General features: G+C 45.4%; 8 protein-coding genes across 8 annotated transcripts; 3 read left to right on the top strand and 5 right to left on the bottom strand.

The window, feature by feature from the left end:
* Positions 1-214: 214 nt before the first annotated feature.
* On the bottom strand, positions 215-731 carry N7500_004128 (uncharacterized protein; the record flags this gene model as incomplete). Its single annotated transcript, XM_056675274.1, has 2 exons — positions 215-311; positions 412-731. The coding sequence occupies 2 exons, from the start codon at positions 729-731 to the stop codon at positions 215-217; spliced, it is 417 nt and encodes a 138-aa protein (XP_056535799.1).
* Positions 732-827: 96 nt separating this feature from the next.
* Positions 828-1,224, bottom strand: N7500_004127 (O-methyltransferase family 2; the record flags this gene model as incomplete). Its single annotated transcript, XM_056675273.1, is given in 2 exon segments — positions 828-1,125; positions 1,139-1,224. The coding sequence occupies 2 exon segments, from the start codon at positions 1,222-1,224 to the stop codon at positions 828-830; spliced, it is 384 nt and encodes a 127-aa protein (XP_056535798.1).
* Positions 1,225-1,453: 229 nt separating this feature from the next.
* N7500_004126 (GNAT family N-acetyltransferase) lies at positions 1,454-2,005 on the bottom strand (the record flags this gene model as incomplete). Its single annotated transcript, XM_056675272.1, has 1 exon — positions 1,454-2,005. One exon carries the CDS (start codon positions 2,003-2,005, stop codon positions 1,454-1,456), a length of 552 nt encoding a protein of 183 aa, XP_056535797.1.
* A 1,305-nt stretch (positions 2,006-3,310) lies between these two features.
* On the top strand, positions 3,311-4,585 carry N7500_004125 (uncharacterized protein; the record flags this gene model as incomplete). The annotated part of the gene is made up of 1 exon (XM_056675271.1): positions 3,311-4,585. The coding sequence occupies one exon, from the start codon at positions 3,311-3,313 to the stop codon at positions 4,583-4,585; it is 1,275 nt and encodes a 424-aa protein (XP_056535796.1).
* Positions 4,586-6,038: 1,453 nt separating this feature from the next.
* N7500_004124 (Cytochrome P450) lies at positions 6,039-7,505 on the top strand (the record flags this gene model as incomplete). Its single annotated transcript, XM_056675270.1, has 4 exons — positions 6,039-6,116; positions 6,167-6,442; positions 6,530-6,733; positions 6,789-7,505. 4 exons carry the CDS (start codon positions 6,039-6,041, stop codon positions 7,503-7,505), a joined length of 1,275 nt encoding a protein of 424 aa, XP_056535795.1.
* Positions 7,506-7,964: 459 nt separating this feature from the next.
* Positions 7,965-8,180, bottom strand: N7500_004123 (uncharacterized protein; the record flags this gene model as incomplete). Its single annotated transcript, XM_056675269.1, has 1 exon — positions 7,965-8,180. One exon carries the CDS (start codon positions 8,178-8,180, stop codon positions 7,965-7,967), a length of 216 nt encoding a protein of 71 aa, XP_056535794.1.
* Positions 8,181-9,511: 1,331 nt separating this feature from the next.
* Positions 9,512-9,935, bottom strand: N7500_004122 (uncharacterized protein; the record flags this gene model as incomplete). The annotated part of the gene is made up of 3 exons (XM_056675268.1): positions 9,512-9,522; positions 9,551-9,698; positions 9,765-9,935. The coding sequence occupies 3 exons, from the start codon at positions 9,933-9,935 to the stop codon at positions 9,512-9,514; spliced, it is 330 nt and encodes a 109-aa protein (XP_056535793.1).
* A 1,182-nt stretch (positions 9,936-11,117) lies between these two features.
* N7500_004121 (uncharacterized protein) lies at positions 11,118-12,375 on the top strand (the record flags this gene model as incomplete). The annotated part of the gene is made up of 2 exons (XM_056675267.1): positions 11,118-11,285; positions 11,350-12,375. 2 exons carry the CDS (start codon positions 11,118-11,120, stop codon positions 12,373-12,375), a joined length of 1,194 nt encoding a protein of 397 aa, XP_056535792.1.
* Positions 12,376-12,380: the final 5 nt, after the last annotated feature.

Raw genomic sequence — 12,380 nt, 5'->3', positions numbered from 1 at the left:
CAAACTCTCGAGTGGAATTTTCAATCCTCATACTCGTATGAATTTTCGTGCCTAAATCCTCTACAATCTGCCTTTCTATACATCTATCTTGGGGAGTGAACTCAACCCCGCGTAAGGGGAAATCTTAAAAGGACACAGCCCAGATGCATTATGTATACAGCACAGGGCTGGACCTGGATCCTAAAATCAATCGAAACAATGATGACTTGGTGCACTAGGTAGGCGGCGCAGCAATGACCTTTGACCCGGGGTTCTCACAATCTGCCTTCTCGCACGATGCCGTTGTTTGGACACGCTTATCCCCTGAAGACCTATCATCTATATTATCTTTTTCATTCCCAGTCAGATATCCGCTTCACTGGTCACTAATGTTACAAAATGTTACTTTTACACTTTGGGGCCGATGCTTACCTATGTAGCATCCCAGAGCTTAAAGTTGTTATGACTCCGTAACTATTCTTTGAGCTGACGATTGAGCTTCCTGCCGCTCCAATTTGAGCCGGTACTAGAAATTTGATAGCCTTAATGATGCCCTCGCCACTTCCAGCAAGCTGATAGAAGCTTACATTCGTCAATCCTACGGACATCAAAAGATCCGGCCACTGCTTCTCAGACAGTTCAAACGCAGCGACCCGGGCCATCACCATGATCCTCAGGTAAGTAGATGGCAGATCGCAGTGGACATCTGGAACAATGGGCTCAAGGAGGATCAGAGAGTAAACAGGCTCCATGGCATCAACAATATTAGGCAGAATGGATCGACAGTGCTCGTCCACTCATGAAGGATCCAGTACATATGTCCGCGCGCCTGTTTGATATCCATCAGCTCAAAGCACGATATACAATATGAAGATTATATACACCATTGACTGGCTGAGGACCGAAGAAGTCGTATGTACATAATTAGCTCTATGTCTTCCGGAAATCTCTCGATAGTCGAAACAACCTGTGGTAGATCTTGTAGGATCAAACAACCAGGCGTCCCGCTCTCTCTCGGAATTGCCGCGAATAGTGACCTTCGCCGCCTCCGACATTAATGAAAAGGATATCTTCAGACTTGCTGAAAGAGCCATGAATTTTTGGTTGCTGAATATCGAATCAATCAACCCAGTTAGAGGTAGTCTGCTGTTTCAGTGACATCCACTGCTGAAAATCCTTGGGTAAATCACGACTGTGGCCCAGCCACTCAAAATAGTTCATGTTAATATTATGTTCCAGAGCCATCTTAAGCTAGCTAAAACTAGACCCTGAGAACTAGGGTTGGATAATGGATCGTGGAGGATTTTGGGTAAAAGATCTTTAGGAGTAGACCAGGCTGATGACCTTCCGTAAAGGTCAATTAGCATTAGAATGATGAACATTGTAAGAGCTTCACCATGGCTGCCTTTCGAAGTGGTATAGGCCCTGACTTAATCAGCGCTCGGGCGTGATGATTGCACAAGAAGATGACCTTTCACTGTCTGATTTGTTGCCATTCCTTCTTAAGGATTCCCATATGCACCTCATCCCACCATTTATCATCTCTAAACAAGCACTCCCTTCTCCGTCCCTCCTCCCGGAAGCCAAGTCTCTGGTAAATATTCTGTGCACGAGCGTTCCAACCAAAAACATTGCACTCCACCCGGTGCAAACCAGCATTCTTGAATGCCCAGTCAAGCATCCAGTTGATTGCCTCGGCGCCATATCCTTGACTTTGATATTCCTTCTTTATATCAATACCGAATTCCGAGCAACGATGATGTGCCATATCTGAACTTGCAGATTTCAAGAAGATTGTACCGATGCGCTCATCATAGCCGGTTCTGTAGATAACCACAAACAGCAATGAGTTGTCAATGATGTATTTTTTGATATTTTCAGTGAATTGGCGGGTCGTAGGTCGTATAAGTGATGCACATGAGTTTGTGAAGGCTACTGGGTCACTTTGGATAGAATGGAAGAAGTCGTCATCCTCGGGGGAGTTAAAACTATGGTATTCCAGACGACCGGAGCGGAATAAATCCATGCTGTCGTTGATCAGAGAAAAGAGGGACGAGAGGGAATATGTGAGAAAGGTCCAGGGCAAATATATATAATATATATACACGACGGGTGCCTTGTCTGGTCAGGTGACAAGAACAGGGGCATGCTGAGTCTATCAAGGGTCGCAGCAAGGATTATTCTGTAAGCCAGTATCAATAGTAATCTATATCTAATATAGTCCATATGATGCTTGAATGGATAAAGCATAAGCATCACACTTGCTATCAAGATAGGTATCTGAATGATACAATTGCCGGAAAATGGACATCAACAGCCAGACCAAGGGATTCGAAATGCGTGAGAAGTTTTTCGTGACACAATGTAAACATCAAAAGAAAACAGAATCTGCTAAGCCAATGGAATAAGTTTCTGAGTCTCTTCTGAACCATTACATTGCAGAGAATGATTCTCAAGTATGGGAAACGTAAGTTCTTCGCCTATCATTTCCCCTACCGAGACGAATTTCCCTGCAATGGCCCCCAAAGCACAATGGAAACAATTACAGAAATGGCTTCGCTAGTTATAATCAAAAGAATATGCTCGCTATAATTTGCAGCCTCATATTTGGGAACACCAAGAACCAAAGGTAATGTAAGCATTAGCGAGTATCTGAAACCCGTCCCAATGGAGATGCCCATGGCCAGACCATAAAGACCATAAACTCGTATTTAGGTAGGTCTCCACTATTTTGATGTCATTCAACGCTGGAGATTGAACCGATCAATCCAAGTCAAGGAGAAAAGATGCAAAACGTGCAAAAGGTTGCAGCCACCGCCACTGTGGATTCTTCCATTGTTGGTTCTGCAAGGAGCTGTTGGACATAGATCACGTCAATACATCTAGACCATATGGACATAAGTGATTCTACCTATTTATCTTCAAAATTGGCATCTCGCTCTGCACACTCCTACGCCTTTGCTAATTTCTTGCAAATACAAGAGCCACTATGTCTTCACCGATTGGATGCTTCCACACCGATCCAAATCGACTAATTCCTCCACTTCCCCCCAATTCCAAACTTCCAGCAGAAAGGTTTTTGAAACAAACATACAAGTTCTATGATTATAACCAGTCTCCCGTCAACATTGTCTCCAAAAAAACTAGTGCTGAAGATTGCCCAATATGCGTTTGTTATGGAGTACGGACTATGATGCTCAATTTTCGTCTTAATCCACAACACCCAAAGAAAACCTATCCTGATGCCATAAATGAACCGTTATTTCAATATGGCCTTGCTTCATATCATTTACCAGCCGCTGCCGTTAGCGTTCAGGTACCCTACACGGGAATGCCGTTTACATTCGATGTGGAAAAAGGTCAAAACGGCGAAGCGTACCATGCGCTCATCTGCTCCCTTTTAACTGGCAATGCTGGCCAGATAATACGTATCAACATTGGCAAGGCCTTGCAGCCGGCTACCGTGGAGCAGCAGGATCTCCTTTACTATTATGTTTCGCAAAAGGCTATCGTTGATACCCCAAGAGGAGGCGATTCAAGGGACAATGCAACCAAGTGTATAGCCCGTGTTTTTGAGCAAAACGCCGAAACGCAAGCCCAAATCTTCCAATCTCTAAGAGATTACCTCAACGATTCGCAGCTTCAAAATGCACCAGCCGATGAAAACCCAACTGGGGGGTATCCCTACGCTTCCCAGGCATACGCAGCAAAATATTGGATCAATCGATATCTTTCTCTGACAAAACAAGGGAAGCTACCCAAGCTTGCAGGTGTGGGAAAGATAGCTCTCATATTGGTCCGCCGGACCCATAAGGCCGGAGACGGCCGTTCAATGACAGATGGAAATATTAAAAGTTGTCTGAAATCAATACGCGCAGCGAACCAGGCCATGGCTGTCAATGGCTATGAAGTTTTCAGCCATGTCATATTTTACGGTGATTTTGATCGAAATAAAGCCTCAAGTCTCGTTGGGTGGGCAGGCGATTCCGATCTCAAAGCTCTCTATATCACCTCGCCCTTCATGGAGCTCAATTCGAAAAACGACATCGATCAGCAGATCCATGCCTTTTGGGCCAATTTCAAAGGGTCCCCAAATTCCTCATTTCAATACATTCCTGAGGGGGTGCCGCTCGAGGTTAAGTTGTTCGGATTCTTCCTTGCATTCCAAGCGCGATACGGGTCAAAACTATGTTATATTGGCTTCCGGTCTGGCACACTCGATGGACCTGGGTTTATCGGAAGCCCGATCTTCTACCTCGATGATACGCTCACTAAGGGTTCATGGGGCGATTTCGCCAGTGGTAATTACCTCTGGGACGGCACTGACCGGACGCTGCAAAAGCCCGAACGTATGATGTTTATGACACGAACGACAAATACATTTGTCCGCATCAACATCAAGAGCAATAATAAAAACCCCATTGAGCTTGACGGAGACGCGATGAAGCACTTAGGCAGTGCGTTATATCTTTACATGGCATCCGCACCAAACAATGATCCGTCTTGGACACGGCGGATTACTTTGATGAACAATCCAAATGCTCAACAAAATGAGCTGCAGCAAATGTTTACTCATTTCCAAGACACGTGGAAAGCAGTCAAATAATTGTTGTCCTCTACAAATGAACAAAATATGTCTGGTGTTTTATTCTTGTCCGTTGTTTTGATATGAGACTTGCAGCCCTCACGATCTTTCATTCTTCATTGAAGATGACCACCTAGGGAAATGGCTGATACCCCTAGGACGCTCAAAATTCTTTTTTAATTAACCCACGAGGTACAGTTGCTATTGGGTATTATTTAGGATCGTCGCTCAGTATCTACTTTGGGTAGTCGTACAACAAGACTGTAGGACAGACTGAATTGATCTCCCATGTGTTGGAGCAAAATCTACCATCTGCTCAAAGATCACTTATTTCAATACCTACCCATATATTTTTATTATCAGACACAAGAGTACTTCGCATGTAGTAACTAGCTGGACAGCACGGGTAGGTGCTCAGCAAATAGGTTTTTCTGGTGGTTGTCAACGTCACTTGCAGTTGAACTGACGAAACACGGAGGAACCATTTTATGCCGCTCATGTTGTATTGGAATCTGGCATTTGTAAGTTTAGCACCTTCGGCCAACCAATCTATTTTGACTGGCTAACTAGGCACAACCGGGGCCGCCCATACCCCGGCCCTCCCAGAGCTGGAGCTTAAGCATGTATCGAACATATTAAATAACAGAGGGTTGTTGATGAGCCCACTGATGTTATCATAAAGAACCAAGACACTGTACCGTGTAAGCGGTAAGTCTTAGATGCATAGAACCTTAGAAGACCTACCTATACGACTAGGTAATTAGGTAGACATTCATAGTAGAGAATCTTCACTAACTTATTGACTTGTTTTGTCTTCCTCATCTGTCAAGTAGAGTGCGGCGGCTTGAACAGTCCTAGGCGTGATGTTGCCGTAGAAATTTCCCGGTTCAGAACGAAATGGTCACCAAGAAAGAAAATGAGAGATATAGAAACTCAAATTACATCTAGGTCGATGTGTACAGGCGAGAATAATGGCTTGATGGCTTCTGAAACCTGCTGTACATGAGTATCATATTATCTCAAATATCCATTTGTGCCACGCTTCAACCTACCTCTTTCCCCCCTTATGGATCTTCAAATTCTTTTCCCATCTATTACAATGACTATTTTGGTTGCCAGTCTTTTGGGGAGTTTTTTATCTGTTCTCTACCTAGGATATAGGTGGATGCTGCCTCGTCCGATCCCAGGTATTCCATACAATCAAGAGGCTACGAAGAATGTGTTGGGGGATATACCTGCATGGATCGAACATGGGAAAAGGACTGGAGAGAGGCTCAATTGGCTACCTTTGCAAATTAAGAAGTTGAACTCGCCTATTATTCAAATATTTGGGAACCCTCTCACAAAGCCATGGATCATCCTCAGCGACTTCAGAGAGAGTCAGGATATTCTGCTACGCAGGTCCAAGGAGTTTGATCGGAGTGACCATTTCGGAAACGCTTTCAAAGGATTGATGCCTGATCACCATATCTCAATGAAGACGACAAACCCTCAATTCAAGGTGCATCGGAGGTTGATTCAAGATTTGATGACCCCGGCCTTTCTAAACGAGGTTTGTTCTCTTTATTTACAATTGTGATAACTGCATACTCATTGGAGCAGGTTTCGGCACCTCGAATCTATGAGGCTTTTACCTCACTCGTCAATGTTTGGACCGAAAAAGCTCGGTTGGCGAACGGCCATCCCTTTTCTGCTCTAGATGATGTCTACCAAGCAGCGCTAGATGCTATATGGGCTGTTTCATTTCCTCTCAATTCAAAAGACAGCCTCATGTATGCTCAACGATGGTTCCTCACTGGCTTTGCAAGTATCAACACCACATCGTCCACTGACATCGATGAACCTGCGGTCTTTCCCGAGGTTCCGATCCCAGACGCCGTAAGTTCGATTTTCACACTCACGGAAAGCCTGGAGTCTATGATGTTATCACCAATACCAAGATTGAAATTCTGGTTCATGAGTCAGCTGCCCTACATGCGCAGGGCAAGAGCAGTCAAGGAGGCGACGATGGCCAGTGAGCTCGAGAAAGCGAAGGCGAGGTTCTCTTCAGGTACGCAAGAGGAGCGCATTGTGATTTGTGCCATGGATGCTATCCTGCGTCGTGAGCTTGCTACTGCGAAGCAAGAGGATCGAGAACCCTCTTACAACACGAGAACAATATTTGACGAGGTGACCAACACCCTTATTCTTTGACTTCGGAAGGCATCGCTGATTGAAGATGAAGATTTTCGGTCTGCTGATTGCCGGCCACGACACAACATCCACGACGGCAATATGGGGCCTCAAGTTTATGTCCGATCACCAGGAAATACAAAAGGAATTACGCGAAGCCCTTCGGAGCGGGTTTCCTATAGCTATTACAGAATGCCGTCAACCAACCGCGGAAGAGATCTCCAAGGCTCACATCCCATATCTTGACGCTACACAAGAGGAAATTATCCGAAAGTCCGTGACAGGAGCAGGGATATGGCGCACAGCAATGGTTGATACTGTCGTTCTTGGGCATCATATCCCTAAAGGCACAAATTTGTTCCTCCTGGGAAATGGTCCTGACTTTATCGAGCCTCCGATTGGCAAAATTCCCGAGGATCGTCGCAGCAAAAGCTGCCAGGAGATGAATGGGCGGGTTGGATCGTGGGACCCAGCAGATTCGAACCTGTTCCAGCCTGAACGGTGGATCACGAAAGAGGACGGCAAAGAGTCATTCGACTCTACGTCAGGCCCACATCTTCTATTTGGGCTGGGACCAAGAGGGTGCTTTGGAAGACGAATGGCGTATCTCGAACTGAAGATTGTTCTTGTGTTGCTCTTGTGGAACTTTGAGTTGCAAAGCGTACCGGCCACTCTCAGTTCGTATCAAGCGGTGGACAAGCTAAGCCATCAACCTAGACAGTGCTATTTGCGGCTTTTGAGCTCACCATTGAACGATCTTGGAACCTGAATTGGGAGTTGGAAGTATGAAATATTCACGATCATACGGGGGTAGAGGGCTTGTATCAATCATTCGAACCCCCAGAGAAGCCCTATGGTTTCGTATGATATTCAAATCAATTTAGCAGAAATTGAGGTAGATTTGGGTGTCTGTTATTTTCAGGTCCTTGTGGTGTAAGTACTTCGCAAATTTTCGATGTAAAAATCAGGGTGTAGGCTAGATTTTCGCAGAAGCCGGTCGTCTAATGAAGCCCATTGAATCTCAGGTTTCCGTTTCCAAATGCTGAAAGATGCTCTTGGCTTTTGGAGAGGCTTCCTTCTTGATAGTATTGTGAGCCAAGATATATCTTGGCTCACAAAAGGCTTTGTACCATTATTTTATGAATATCGATTCAATATATTCATCTTTTAATCACACTCAGCTGGGTTTCCTCAGGCCCATTGTCCATCTTCTTTCTCACCTACGTTCTCACAACTGAATGAGCGCAATACGGGCGCCCCATCTGGAATAGATACGATGATGCCATATTGTATTGTGGTTCTCGTAGATATCCCGAAGTGGTGAGTCGTACATCTGGCACAAGTACAAGGCAGTCGCAGCCGTTATACCATGCTGCCCACAGTTACCAATGAAATGAGTGTTAAGGTCTGCGACGTGTGTGGCACTCATGTGCTTACCGGTCATCATACGTAAGCATGAAGATGTCCGTGGAAAGGGTGCGTAATGGTGTTTCATAGACCCTCCCACCTCTTTCATCCCACTTCCAAGCCCTTAGAGGAAGATCGTCTTTCTTATCACCCAGGTAGTGAAGACAGAATGCTCCACCGTCTCTCCCTATGAGTCAGGGAGTTGCTTATAAGTGCGGATGTCCGCTTCGGTGAGGATATAGCCGCCTTTATATTTTTGACTTGCGCGGCAACAAGTGTCGCCCGCTCGATCACTCTAGGTACGAAGCTTTATTCCAGATAATTGTATAGAGCACTCTAACGCTATATAGGAGATTATCGGGGACCATAGCTCAATAGATACTAGAGCGAGAGATACACATATTGAGATTAAGGTTTAGAACCTCGATATATTAGGCATCAACGGCCATAGTGATACATCAACCGGTTTGGCTTTTCAATGAATTGAGTCTTTTATACTCATCCTCCCTCTCCACTATAACCTCTGTCGTTTGCCATATACCCGCCTGGCTATTACAGCTCTCGGTTTCACAGGATTGCTGCTTTATGTCCTCAAGGGGTACTTCCGTCGAAAAAAGGGTTCGCTTAGAGCAAAGCTGTATGGAGCTGTATGAGAGCTTCAAGCCGGAACCTGGTCCATTTCTTGAGGTGGTTTTGCCAGAGGAGTCGGCGGTAGACCCAAAAGCCTTGCGGAATAATGGGCGGATTGTTGGGATACAGGCGGCGACGATGACAACATTTTGCTCAACCCTAAGCTGGAAATTAACGCTGGCTCAGGGAAAGAGGTGTAGGTAATTCTTACAGGCCCCAAAGGACTAATGTTACCACCTTGTAAACTGATAGGTGTTAGCTGCTAGACCAAGTTGATAGGATTGAGAGAGGTGGACCAACGAGGATCAGTGTGGTCAGTGAATAAGTCCAAATATGTTGCTTTGACAATTGTGACGATGGCAGAAAGCAGAGTCAATCCCATCATGATGCAAACACCTAGTTTTGTCGAAAATGGCATTTGTAGTTTCCAAAATGCAGAAATTGGTACAATAGCCAAAATAATATCCGTCGTAGTTGTATATGCACTGACCCAATAAGAGAAGCCATTGAAAATATCCGGGCTCCAACATGTGCCCTCAATAGAAAGGTTCCACATCTTTGCTGTTGGTTTGCATTGAAAAAATACAATGAAAATGGATATCATGGCCAATGCAACCTGGAAAATGACCATAGCGTACAAGAGTCGTGCACGAAGTGGGTTGGGGTCAAGCAGATGAACGATCAGTATGGCAATCGAGATGTTGGGAAAGCTAAATGCCCCTACATGTTGCCCTAACTTTAGTACCCGACTTAGTCCATAGAATAGGTAAAACATACCAATGTTGAAAGGATATGCAATAATCTGCCAGTAGGCTGATTGTTCATATCTCTCAATGCCATATTCGGAAACTACAGTCGCAGTGTGCCGGCCTAGACCAAGAGTGACCGAGTATGAAACGAATGCCGTGGCAATGACACTGAGAGCCTAGGATAAGAACATTCACAATTTCAGTCAAGCCGAGGTAGTTTCTTGTCGAGGTTTGTTTCTTACCAGCGAGAGAACAATAAAAAAATCATCCCAGCCGAACCGTTTGCTATCAATCCGAGCGAATAGCTTCAAGGAAACGGCTGCGATTGAAATTCCGGTGAAGACCCACCCAATTGCATTGATCTCCATTGCTCGTGTCTCACCATGATCAACATTTGTGTCGAAGGAGGCCATGGCCAGGGGTTTCAGTCCTTCTCATAGATTCGATCCATAGGACTCAATTGAGGAAAGACTCTTAGCCAGGAGATTTCTAGAAAACAAGGCGGCTAAAACCAGTCGTGAGTGGCAAATTAGTTGAGATAAATAAGCCAAATCTTGCAAGATATCATGGATAATTAACCTAGCCCTTACTAGCATGCACACACAATATACATTGTGGTACCATTAGTACGGAGTAAATGTGTGCACCGACTAGTACTCCATACATAGTCGCAGATGAATAGACCGTAGCTTGCACATATTGCTAACATCCATGTACACTATATGGGCCTGTGGGCGACGATGACCAATCAAATAACTTCAGAATAGGCGAGCTCTTAATCATATCGAATGTTTGAAGTTTGCGCGACACCAAGAAGTCGCCGGACAAGAACACCACTTTGCCAAGATGGTTATGTCTTGATTTTTTCCATCATTCTTAGTGATCAAATGATAGTCTTGACGTGATGTAGGCCTTTGTTAGATGTGTATATGGAGTATCTTTGTTTCTCTATCCAATGCGAAGTTCTAAAAGCTGTAGACAATAGCTCAAGTTTTCGCCCCAAGTTGGTATAGAGCCGAGGCATATGTACTCCGTACATTACAAAGGTATATCCAGTACCAACCCGGATACGAATATTTATTCCTAATAGTTATACTCCGTACGTAGGATAATTTTCCTAAATTAAACCTACCTACATGTGAAACCTGTCCCGCTTAGCGAGGTAGACGGTCGGCCCATAGCGTCTCTTGGCTCATAAGATTAGCCGGAGAGAACCTCTCAGGGGCCCAGACCAATTAATATGGTCACTATCATTATACTACTCCGTAAAGAGTCAAGTAATTGACTTCCAGGATATTGGTATCGAGTGATGCCACAACAGCCTGTTATTAGCTCCGCTCAATCCCTAATGAGCGCCCGCTCTCTCAAGTAGCAACGCTAATGTAAGTGTGGGATCTGTTTGGTTAAACGCAAGACTCTGAGGGTCCACCGTGAATGACTTAGAACCTCACCCGTACCCTTAACCTCGTGCTAGCCCCAGACTAGCCCTGGGAAAACAGGATAAGGACCTAGGAGGGGGAGGGGCAACTAAGTCCGCTAGTCGACTCCCTTTGATAATTTGGAAATCAATTCTCACCCTCTGAACGCCAAATATCATGGTCTCTCCGTCTGTCTCTACCATTCTGGATGGAATTGCCACCTCACGAGCGGCATTCGACAAGAACGAAGCCGGCTCAAGAGAAGCTCTGATTGACCAAAGCCGCGCTCTGATTGCAGCATTGGAAATTCCGAGCGAGTTTGTCCAGCGCACCTTCTGGGCAGAGGTGAGGAACTGTAATCTCGTTGAAAGTTTATCTTGCTTGAAATCCTAATTGGAATTTACGATAGCCAGCTCAAAGCGCCATTATCCGTATCGCTGTTGATGTGAAGATTTTTCAATGTCTCAAAGAAGCGGGAGATGAGGGACTCACCCCGACAGCCTTTTCCCAGAAGACTCAGGTGGATAATGCTCTCCTGCAACGCCTAACGAGACATCTAGTAGCGATGAACCTCGTATCATTCTACAATGGAGCGTTCCATGCCACAGAGCTGAGCAACGGTCTCGCGGCGGAGAACTATGAGCACAGCATCAGTTTCTGCTATGATGTGACCCGCCCTATATTTAACGGATTCCCGGAATATTTCAAGAAATCTAAATATGGTTCCCCAACTCTGGGTGGAACTGACGGCCCATTTCAGGAGACGCACAGAACAAGCCTCCCTTTCTTCGAATGGCTTGTCGCAACACCACCGCACCTCCAGCATTTCGACTCTTTTATGAGCGCATACCGCGCGGGTAAGCCAGACTGGCATTATTTCTACCCCGTGGTTGAACGATTAAGCACGGGCTTCGACGCTTCTATTAGCGATGTCCTCCTCGTCGACGTTGGTGGCGGAAAGGGTCATGATGTGGCTACCTTTGCCGCAAAGTATGGCCCTTGTTCGGGTAGAATTGTGCTCCAGGATCGAGAGCCTGTCATTGCAGGTGTGGTGGCTAATGACACGGAGCGAGCTTTTGAGGTGCAAGCTCATGACTTTTTTACGCCACAGCCTATAAAAGGTGCACGTGCATATTCTCTTCATTCTATCCTCCACGATTGGAGCGATGAAGATGGGATCAAGATTCTAGAGAATCTTGTGCCCGCTTTAAAGAAAGGTTATTCACGGGTCCTGTTCAACGAAATTGTGATCAACGAAGAAAAACCGACACTCGCAGCGACTAACATGGATATGATGATGCTGGCTCATTTTGCCGTGAGAGAAAGAACGGAGGCTGATTGGAGACATATTCTGGCGCAAGCTGGATTGAAGGTGGTCAACATCTACACCTATCCGGGTGTTGCGGAGAGTTTGATTGAGGCAGAACTGGCCTGAGTAGG

This window comes from Penicillium coprophilum (assembly GCF_028826855.1).
Source record: "Penicillium coprophilum strain IBT 35676 chromosome Unknown utg000002l_segment0_segment1, whole genome shotgun sequence".
Classification (NCBI taxonomy): domain Eukaryota; kingdom Fungi; phylum Ascomycota; class Eurotiomycetes; order Eurotiales; family Aspergillaceae; genus Penicillium; species Penicillium coprophilum.
Note: the sequence above shows the minus strand (reverse complement) of the source record. Positions and strands in the feature narration are given on the sequence as shown.